We start from the raw sequence: 12,046 nt of genomic DNA on the forward strand, positions 1-12,046 counted from the left end.
AAAAGTAAATTACAAAGAAATGATAGATTCAATGCTCAGTAAACCTTCCAACAGAACTGTCCATATGTTGGAGGGAGTAGATTCCACATTGGGAGACTTAAAAACAAAATATCTATCATCTCCTTGGGGGTACACAAAAGAGGGAATTTTTTATTATCATAATTCACTAAAAGCCAGGAAGAATACAATGTTTATTGAGTCTAGATTATTTTTTTTAAAACCATTTGACTTACCACAGCAAGATGTAAGCTCTTCTGAAACATGGAGTTTCTCATGCTTATGTTAAAATCCTTGATAAATGCAAGCACATAAATAACAGTTCAGCAATCTATATTATCTAGTGAGTCATTAAACAAGAGGTTTTCTGCTTACGAAAGCACTAGATATGCCATGTTAGTGGTTATATTACATACTTTTGCTAAATTCTCATGCATATTTACTGTTGCATTATTGCAAGCATAATTAGCCATTCATATTCATATGACCAAAACATAGAATTAATTATAATTATACGTTAAGTGCATTACCACAAACATAGGAGGAGTTTAATAAACACTTCCTAAGTGCTTGGCTGATGGAGGTCTTGTGTAGATATTTGATTCTAGGCCAGGAGACAGATAGCAAAAATAATTCCATTTTGACTAGGGATGTGTTTTTTTGTTTAGTTTAGGTCACAGTTAATAAATGTAATCTTTTGGAATAGGCTATTTTCCACATAGGTGTGACTTATTTTCTATTTGCTAACAGCATTTCATTCAGTTTCTATTTTTGCAAAATGGCAACTATCAGGTTTTCATTCTCATTGGAATGTTACCAGAATCTTCACAAATCTGTTAATAGTTCTTCATAGTTTACAGACATAATCCATGATTTCAGTTTTAGCATTGGGTCTATCTATGTATGGAACAGCTGTCATAGTCAGGAAGAATGTGGAGAGGTATGAAATGGCATCATTCCAGTTCTATATCATCTGAAGAGGACAGTAATGGTTCTGATGTTTCCATTAGTCTTCAGTCAGAGATACTTTTATACACTTGGACCTTCTGTACCCTTATTGAGTGAACACAGCTCAGAAGGTTTGGAATGTAGCATTCATTCCTGTCTGTGATAGGGCGAGCAGAGTAATATCAGATGGATTCTGGTGAATTCATTATTTGTAAGATCTTAGTTCCCTGGGTTATTACCATTAGTGTCAATCATTTGCTACTACTTGATCTAGAAACTCCACTAGAGTTTGAGTTTGTCATGAAGTTACAATGATATTTGTAAAAGTATTATCAACTGTCAGATTGCTTGCCTCCTCAAGAGGGAAAAATGGAAGAAATGAGAAAACTCAATTTTTAAAAAAATATTGTTAAAACATCGGGGAAATATTTAATGAAATAAAAAGATTTTTTAAAAATATTAGTGATATAGCAGAAATCTTTTATTTTGAAACATGAATATATGCTTGGGCAGGTACATTATATATATGTAAATGAATATAATAAAATTGCAAAAATAATAAATAATACATTACTACAGATTTATGGTTTGGTTTTGTTATAGTAGTAGATTATTTGTTTTGTTTTGTTATAGTAGTAGATTTAACCTCTTTAGAAAATTTCCTGTGATGATAATTTGCAATTTTATTGCATTAATAATAAAGCTTACTGCTAGGATAAGTCTAATATGGATTGTTTTCATAGGCTACTCAGAAAGAGATCGAAAAAAGACAACCTCAGCTAAAGATCATCACTGATTTAGGAACATCACTAAAGACAGTACTGGGCAAAAAGGAAAATCTGGTGGATGATAAACTCAGCCTTTTGAAGAGTAACTGGATTGCAGTAACGTCTCGAGCAGAAGAATGGTTGAATCTATTGTTGGTAATGACAGTTTTCTTGTCCTATCATGAAAAATGTTAAAAATTTCCACTAAATATATAAATATTATTTGATTCAGAAAATTAAGTCCAACTCCACCTTTATCTTCTATGCATTGTGATTATATCATTAGTTATAATTCTAAATGTTTCCCTTTATGACATTCTATCTGTAAACATAAAGATATTTCCCTTATAAAACAATGAGATCTCTTCTAATTTTGTCACATTTTATGCTAGCAAATTTTAACAGTTCTTTTAAAAACACTTTTTTAGAAAACCTTAATAATGTATCAGTCTTTTCTCTTTTTGACCACAGGAATACCAGAAACACATGGAAACATTTGATGAAAATGTAACTCACATCACAGCCTGGATCTCTCATGCTGAAATATTATTAGATGAATCAGAGAAAAAGAAAACTCAGCAAAAAGAAGATGTACTTAAGGTAGCAAATTATATATTCTGTAGAGCATTTTTCATTTGTCGCAACAGTTTGTGTCAAGTTTATTTGTCCTTGATCCTATAACGTCCAAAAAATTTGAAATAGCTTTCCTTCTGGATGGTTTAATGATGCTAAAGAATCAAGCAGAAGTATATGTCTGGATGGCATCCAGAGAGGTCATTTACCTCTGGACAGGTCTAGACACAAACCATCCTTATTTGCAGTTAAAAAATCTCCAAGATTTCTCTTGATAATATATTATAATGCTCCAAAGTATAGTATCTAGTCCTTAGTAAAAGCAGAAAGTAGCTACCCACTCAACTGACTATCTGAATAATTCCAAACTATAATCGGATGGGGGGAAAAAAAACAACCAACAAATGATGCACAGATATTTTTTTTTTTGCCTAACCTCAGTAATCTAGAATTTTGAAATAATAGAAGTAAATCATATGAAAGAATGGCTGATTTTTTAAAAAATTATTCAAAGTTAGAGGCATCCAATAATTAAAGTCATAGATTTTACTTTTATGTATTTCAAAATTTCATGAACTTTTCTATGAACTAAACACATTTTAGAAATATGCTCCCTGTTGAACGTCAGAAAAGGATTCCTTCATAGAAAAAGGGCAATATCACTTTTCTTCTAAAGAAAGTTAGCTACTTCTGCTGAAAGGAAAGACTATATTTGTTTGGGTTTGCTGCTATCTACAAATTATTTTATTTTATCTACAAATTATTGCTGCTATCTACAAATTATTTTGTTTTAAGGTATTTGAGTTATTTTCAACTTTTGTTGATGAATTTTTCCTTCAGAGAATGTCATACTAAAAAAAAAAAGCAAGTGCCATATTCCACAGAGCCTACTTGAAGGTTTTCATTTTAACAAGGAACATCATAAACTCCCTTTAAATAGAAATATCCTTGGACTAATGGGAAACCAGATATGATGTGTAGTCTTTATTAAAAATAGATCCCTGTTCACGGGATATTCCATATATGTAGAATTGGTACATATTTTACTAGTCCTGTGTGCCTTTGCAATTTCAAAACATTTAACTTGTTGCAACTCTTTACCCCAGCTAATCCATCAGAGCCTATCCTACTATCTTTTTAGTTGATACAGGATCTCCATCAGATAAGAAAAACAATTTCTTCCTTGGCACTCAATATGATAAAACAAGAAACTAAGCACCGTTGCTAGAAATAAATGGAAATTTGCTCTTTAGTCTCCTTCCCTCCTGTGAATGTAATAGAATTTTGGTGGCTTCACAACTGTGAAATTCAGTAAGGATAACACTTTCACTAAACTTAAAATATTACGTTTACCACTGACATTAATCCAAGTAATAGATTGCTTAGATAGAAAGGTTAGAAACGTCTTCTGTCTTTTCCTAGCATAAATAAACTTCAAATAGACAGGTGTGTAAAACTGAAATATTAAGGATAACCTGTTTTCTGTGATATTTCACATCTTCCCCTTTATTCCTATTTTTTAAAAGTTGGGTTTTTTTTTTCTTGCTCTCTATTCCTTTGCATGTTCTCTCCCTTTCCCTTTTCATTTATTACTAACTTCAAGCCCTGTCTCTTGCTCACGGACTATAGTGCTTAAAGGCTGAACTGAATGATATGCGTCCAAAGGTGGACTCTACGCATGACCAGGCTATAAACTTGATGACAAATCGTGGCGATCACTGCAGGAAAGTAATAGAGCCCAAACTGTCAGAGCTCAACCATCGATTTGCAGCTATTTCTCAAAGAATTAAGACTGGAAAGGTAGGAAGATCTGCTCCACGGTGGAAAGTAGTACTAAGTGGTCTTTTACGAAGGTTATGCCGTGCACTGGGGGGTCCATTTAACCCTCAAAGCAAAGGTTTTCCAAGAAAAATAAAGGCCCAAATGTACCTAAGCAAACTTTGCCACTGAATCTTGTCATTGTAGATGCTCGATAAATATATGTTGATAATGAATCACATGAGACACATGAGACAAAAGCATTTTTCTGTCATGACTTTCATAGGACTATAAGCTATTTCTGCACTGGTTTACATATATATTTTTTCAGGGATCATCTGCAGGATGAATGCACAAAAAAGCATGCTTTAAGCACAAAAATGTCTAAAAGAAATATCAGCTTATTTTGCCAAATATGATAGTGTCCTTTCGTACATATTCTTGAATCAGTATGAAATGAGACTTTGTACATTTGCATGAATCAAGGTACCAATGTTATTCTTTGTATATGTTTGTGTTGTTTTGAACTCCCCTACCCACCCAATTTCAGGTCCATACTGTTATGTAAGCATTTTGTCATGAAGTGCTCAGGCCATAAAAAGAAATTTCTGCAAAGCTTATATATTTCATAATTTTGTAATTTTACATGCATGTTTGTATTTACTCTAAAATGGAGAGCCAGAGGATATGGAGCAATTGCATGTCAGAGTTTCAAACTCCTGGTTCAATTAAAGAAAGTATGCCTGTTTCAAAGTGGAATCTTATGTGTTGAGCATACCATAAACTAATGCAAGTAATGACTTAAAGTATTTTAATGAATATACCTATTTTGTGGTTTACAATGCAAAATATTAAAAACAATATTTAGTAACGTGCCCCGATAAATTTTCAGATAATTTATAAGCTATCATTTAAAGCACAAAAGACAAGTAAAATTTGTTTATATAGGAACAAGTATATTTAAAATGTAGAAGTTACAAATAACAGAGAAAAATCCTAGAAAAAATAAAGAATAAAACATTGAATAACACCATGTCAGGCAAGTGATAAAATAATAAAATGACTTTTTAAAGTGGTTTAAATGAATTCCTAGAAATGACATGATATATTTGGAAGTCATCTTTCCAAAGGCATTAGAAGGGAGAATTTTATTAGAAATGAAAATGCAGCTAAAATGATTAAAGTTTTGGTCACGATTTCCTAAGAGAATTTCCTATGGTTATTATTACATATGACCATATATTATACTATATATTATTAATATGTTAAGATATTACCATTAAATTACTTTTTAATTACAAATATATAAGATATCATGTCACATTAAATATATAGTATCCACTCTGGACAAGATATCTCAACGCAAGAAATTATTAGCTTATTTAAATTCATTTTTATTGAAACATTAACTTGTGAACAAATAATGTGATTTGTTATCCTAGATTTATCTGTTTAAATGATCTTGCCTTGAAAAAAAGACAGTCTCTTTTATTGATCCATCTGAGGATTTCTGCATGGCTTTATCATATTCAAAGAAAATTTACAGTATGCCTAGACAATTGATTTCAATTCTAGAAAAAATGCTTCTTTGAAATTTAACCAATAATTTTAAATTGCTTTATGCAAAAAAATGGAAAAATGTATACCATCACATTATTATTATTATCATTAAGTTTTTGAGTTTTCATGACTTGCTGAGAATATTCTAATTTTTATGATAGAAGATAAACCACAATTTAAAAGGAAAAGCTGTAAGAATTAGAATTTTTCCAACAGTAGTCTATGTTAAATTTATGATATAAGGATAAATAAACTCTGATCCTAAAATATAATGACTTTCAACAGGCATCCACAATTATGGGATTTGTAACTAGCAGTACCTCTGATCATTTCCCTAGGGATAAAGCCATAGTCCCAAGTAACTGAGGCAAATATATTTTTCATGTGTTAAAGAAATAAAGAAAACAAAAAAATAAACATCATAAATTAATATATCATTCATAACATGAATATAGCTATCCCATTTCACATGGATTAAGTGACCTGGTTATGATTTTTCAAAATACTTATAATCTATATAGGTCATCAGTGACTGTACTTCATGTACAGAAAAATACTCTGTGGACAATATACTCTGAAATCTGAAGATTCATAAACATAAATTTATTCATTTATCCAGAAAATTATTTTAAAGCTAATATGTTCAGGATGTTATATGGCATTGTTTTACAAGGCTTATAATAGTTAGATAAGAGGAGTTAGTAATACTGACTATCTAGATCTTTTTGCTCCTATGTTAGCTTCTAAAAGTCAAACTCCCTAGAGTTTTGGAGACTTTGGGGGATGACAGCCAGGAAAGAAGAAAATCGTTTTGGTAAGAGTAGTTTATTTTCTAGTTTTTTAAGTCTAAGGACACCCAAGGACCTGTGAAAAACAATTCATAGTGAATAGAGGTTGCTTGGGAGTCAAAAGGAGGAGATAAACATTCCTTTTTAAGAGATTCCTTCCAAAGGCTCTGGAGTCATAATTATTGAAGACCAAACTCTTTCGATTACCTCACTTCTCCAGCAGGGAACTCTTGGTTCTTGGGAAAGTGTGAGAGAAGAAGCATGGTTGGGTTTTTTGTCTGAACCAGCAGGGAGGGTAAGTGCACAATGCTTTGGATTGGGAAGTAGAAGCCCCAAGAGGCAATAGAACATTTAAGTGGGAGTAGCCAAAATCCTTCGAATTGACAGTTTGATTACCTTTCAGTATTATGGAGTTATGGCTTCCCTTCCTCCCAGAAATGAAGGAGAAAGAATAATTAGGAGATAAGATGCAGAAACCAAGAGATTTCATAAGACCAGCTCAGTGTTAGCCATGGAGAGCAAAGAAAAGATCAAAGCATTGATTAAACTACATATGACAAAAAGATTTCCAAGTCATGCTCCAGTCTGAAAAGATAAAATAGTAGCCTGAGAGAGGTTGGCTGTTGATTGTATATTCTAGTAGGTTTGGCATGTACAGTTTATTGGGAACTAAGGATAGAAATGCAGTGGTTAAATTTCAGTGATTAGATCCTATGAATGAGAAGAAATTTGAAGCTTTAAATTTATTTGATTTTTTAAATTATAGTAATTGGCTCTGAGTTACAAATAATCATAGTTTTTTTTTTTTTTGCGATTTACATAGAGTAAAGAGATGATAGAATAAAAACTACTACTCTGTGTGTGTTTGGATAATTACAGAATCCATGCCGTTTCTCACTTTAATTATGGTATAAGATATACTATTTGAATAACATAAAACAGACAAATTATGAAAACATACTACATTGACTTTTTAATAATCTTATATTTAGTAGCAAAATTTCCTTTTCTCGGTCTATTACATAAACGTTTCATACATATTTTCATTGTCACATGGTATAGTGAAATGGATATTCAAAATTTACATACCAAATCATATTTTATGTAAGTTAAAATCATTCATTTTTTTCTATATAACTCATGAAATATTAAATAATTGTCCTTAGCAGCCAAGGAACATAAAGTAATAATTTTTTCTACTTGGCTCTCCTGGAAAAGTTTATATTCTACATGATATATACACCATATGTTCTTTAGTTTCCATGTAGGGTTTTGAAAATGTTATTAAAATTCATAGACTAATATCAAAAAGGGAAAAATATCCCTGTTAGCCAATCTGGCAATATATATGTCAATATTCATATCTTTAGTGTCTCTGTTACTTATACAACTTTGTATTATCATGAATATATAAAATATGGTACTTATTAGAAGGTAAAACTACAGAGTAGAGTTGTTTTATTTTGTTCTGTGTTTCAAATTCATAAGGGAAAGCTTGACTGTTCCTCCAGTGTAAATGTAAATGTACCATTAATTTCTCATTTTCTATATATTCCACAAGTTTCCTATTTGGTAGTGAAAATGAGTAATTTTGTAGTAATATTTTAAAATATACTATGGGAAACAAAAATAAGCATTTAGTTGAAAAATATTATATTTTCCTAATGAACTTAACAAAAAATTATTTTGGAATGAATTATTTAGACATAAAAGGCCTTTAAATTTCTTAAAACAAGATAGGGGGAATACTTCAATGTCAATGTGTGTGCCTACCTAACATATGTCCCATCAATACCTATTCCTTCAAAAGAACATTGTTTTTGTCGAATTTTAGAAAAAAAAAACACCTATTTCCCCATTTATTTCTTTGGAAAACAAACACTAAAAATATAGGAATAATTTCTGGATATTTAGGAATTTACAGAACATTAAATATTGTTTTTATCTTTTTGTAATAAAACCCAGGATATACTTACCTAATATATATCAGAGAAAAATATTGATATGTACTTAAATTAATTAGAAGCCTTAGTTTATTAGAGTTTCTTAGAATATCTAACATAGCACATAATCTGAATACACTGTGATCAAATTAAATCATCCTCTTGGTTAACTAGCTCTTAAACAATAGGATCATTTGATTAAAATATTTTACAGATGAGGAAACTGAGTTCAAGTCCTGTGAAGAGAACCACCAAAGTCACAGTTTATTGATGACAAACCCAGGTCTTTTGACCCTTCCCTCTGTCAGTACCCTTTCACTTACACCCTAGAGGCTCTTCAAACAGCCTATTTGAAGTTAAAGTAGGCACTGTTTATTTCACTGTACACAATGGGAATGGGAAAGGAAATGGATGAAGGACATGGGAAGAAGACCAAGCTAATAAAACCAGGACAGTGAAGATGCTAGTGAGGGACACAGACTAGAGTATGAATGTCCTTAAGCATGGTTTGCTTAGGATTCTAACTTCTTACTTGCTTTCTGTAATAGGTCAAATTTGAACTCAGGTCTTCCTGACCCTAAGCTTCACATTCTATTATGTATTGGGCTTCCTAGTGTCCCTGCTGATATTTTATTTGCAGTATGATCTTTTGGTCTAAGTGACAGAGACCAAATATTGTCTGAAAAATGGATTTATATTCTCAAATCATTTTTCAGATTCTCAACATATTTTAATATTAGATATTCTTACTTTATTAATTCTGTTTTCAGGAAACTTAGAGGTGACTTACTATGTGCTAATCATTTTGGAGCTAGAACAACATAATTATCATAGGAAGAATCTGCCTATCACATACACCTGGCTGGTGTATTGAGCTATTGGCCCATGTAGCATGTAGTAAAACCATGAAATGATTCACCATGTTCTGTATAATATAATGATGGAAAAATCAAAATACATCTCCTCTGATCAAAAAAAAAAGTCAGATATGGATAATTTACTTTTTGATTATATTCATAAATCTCCATCTTTAAATTTTTTTATATCTCCAAAGATAGTTATTTAGAACAGACATTATAGCTGATGACATTAGTCACTGTAATATCAAGAGAATGATCTCAAAGTAAAATTACATTCAAGAATTAGACCTGGACTCACCTCTGTGCTATGATATATTTTCATTCTCTGGCATTATTTTCAGTGTTAAATAATTTAGTGAATAAGACTACTTAACACTTAATTTGGATATTTAGTTGAATGATTCCCCTCCAAAAAATGGGCTTTTGTCCTATACATTTCACTTTGGGGCAACCACAACAAAATAAAAAGCCAACAACCCTTCATTTTTTGAGATGTTAAATCAGAATTCTTCTTCCATGTATATCACAAGTCTCTTTTCAGTCTTTTCTTTTTCTGTTCCTTGTCCTCCCTTAATTCTTTTGCTTTTCTTCCTTCTTCTCTCCCTTTTCCCAACACTCCTTTTTGGATTTGCTTTTTAATATTTTATAGGCGTATTCATTTTTTGTCTGATATATAACCTTCAATATGTTTTTGCTAGCACAAATTTAAAAAAAATAGAATCAAGTTAGTTACAGGGGCAACTTTAGACTCACAGAAAATAATAATATGCTGACAGATTTTATGGTAATCAGACCAATTTCAAGTAGTTTTGTGTTTTTAAGAGGAATAGATTTCATATTTTACAGTTTTGTGCTTGTTTTCACTTTAGTTTATGGTCAATTACTTCCAGAAGGATTCCAGTTCTTCTCATGTTCAGACTCTTTCTTTGGGGAGCTGTTACCATAAGAATCATGTTATTTATGGTATATCACCTTTGACTCAGACATTTTAACACACCCTTCAAATGTAGTAATATTTCTTTAATCTTAAGTAGCAAAATAAATGTTAATGAACTTGAACTCCACAACTAATTGACATTAAAAGAAAACCAAGTGTCTTTCTCCCTTTCTCTGTCTCTCTTTTCCTTATGTGTCAAGTACCCTTTCCTGACTTTAATACATGCTACATGCATATGTGTGTTTTTGTAACTACATATTCATACATAAAATTCATGTTGGAAGTGTAATTTGGTAAATTGTTTTGAACACATTGGCTGTAGTGTACATATATACAAATTATTCTTCTAATTTTAGAATGATTTTATTTTATTAATATCTGTAAACTCTCAAAATGTCTTGTATATTTTCTTAATATGTAGTATTAATTGCTATGCTAAGTCTCTTGTGTTTATGTTATTGCCATTTTTTTCTTTAAAACATTGAGGAGTTTTGATAATACATAAAGGTAGTTCATCAGTTAGTTTTCTGTTTCTTTAATTTTGCTTTTACATCTTAACATAATTCTGACTTTCTGAGTTAAATCAGCAAAAGCACAATGTTCTTAATTATTTAACATTTTTGTGACTGACAGCAAAAGTGATGACTTACTCTGTATGTGCATTTATGCATTTTTCTATAGCATGAAAACACTAAGAAACCCTGTAAACATTATATATTAATAAAGGAATGGAGTCCACATAATGACCTATGGAAATTTAAGTGAATCAAAAGTGTTTCCTGTGTCATGATTGCATGTTTAATCAGTCCATCATCTTGATAATCAAACCAGCTTTTTCAGTTTATTATATTCTATTAACTTGCATTGCTCAGATTGACAAATGACTAATGTCACCTGGTTGCAAAGTTAAGCGAAATAATTTCCTTGATCATTTATGGGTTCTTTTTTGCACTAAGATTACATCATTTAATTTATAACTTGGCAATTTCATATCTAACCATAATTTAATAAAAATGAATTTGCATACTATATTCAAAATGGATGGAATACCTACATTCTTTATGCTAGACTCTGTAGGATAATTATAACTTTTTGATGATATAGGACATAATTCTTTAAAAGATAGAAGAGGAAATACCTATAAATACAATACAAAATTACAAAAATAAAGGAACATCATACAACTATTTTTGATTAATGGCTTATAGGATAGTATAGATAAGCAATGTGAGTACAAGGGAGGGAGAGATCACTTTGGATTAATTCCTCCTTGGGAAAGCATATGATCATAAAAATCTATGTTTAGAGGGGGCCATAAGAGTCATTTAAGTCAACTTCTGAAATGCAAAAATTTCCTCTATGACACTTCTAAGGAATGGTAAGTCAGCCTCTGCTTTAACACTTCTGGTAACTGGAATTTGTAGACAACTATCATTCTAAGAGATTTAATATTATGTTGAGCTTAAATCTCCTTCTCAATAACTTTATTTCATTAGTCATTTCACTCCTGAAAATTACACAAAATGTCTTTAATCTTCTTTGAGGTCATCATCTCAAATATTTAAAGATACCCATCATGTCACTCCAAGATTTCTATTCCCTTTGTCCCAGTCTCCTGATTCTACAAATTATCTCCTATAAAAACATTGCTGGATGCACTGAAATTCTGAAACCCCTTTTAAAAATCTGATGCATAGAAATAAAAAATAATATTCCAATACTTCAAATACAGTATGATCTTAAACATTATGAAAGATATTGCTTCTATTGCCATATTAATCTATATACTATAGGGAAAGAAAAAAAAGAAATATGATGGTCTCTGCCCTCTGTAATAGATGTTAGGTTTCCTTTACCTGCTTCAGTAGCTAAATCACACATTGCTTTAAAAATGACATTAAACCAACTGAAACTG

At 31.0% G+C, this 12,046-nt stretch overlaps 1 protein-coding gene across 10 annotated transcripts in view; it reads left to right on the forward strand.

Annotated features, from left to right (window-relative positions):
- Positions 1-12,046, forward strand: part of DMD (dystrophin) — a 2,399,796-nt gene that overhangs the window by 985,734 nt on the left and 1,402,016 nt on the right. For 9 of the 10 annotated variants that reach the window (XM_007493357.3, XM_056797113.1, XM_056797116.1 and 6 more), the window contains 3 exons: positions 1,689-1,868; positions 2,184-2,312; positions 3,915-4,085. In XM_007493357.3, coding sequence (XP_007493419.2) covers positions 1,689-1,868; positions 2,184-2,312; positions 3,915-4,085 — 480 coding nt within the window. The remainder of the gene's footprint in view (positions 1-1,688; positions 1,869-2,183; positions 2,313-3,914; positions 4,086-12,046) is intronic. The other variant, XM_056797114.1, reaches the window with a different exon arrangement.

Source organism: Monodelphis domestica, chromosome 4, assembly GCF_027887165.1.
Source record: "Monodelphis domestica isolate mMonDom1 chromosome 4, mMonDom1.pri, whole genome shotgun sequence".
Lineage (NCBI taxonomy): Eukaryota > Metazoa > Chordata > Mammalia > Didelphimorphia > Didelphidae > Monodelphis > Monodelphis domestica.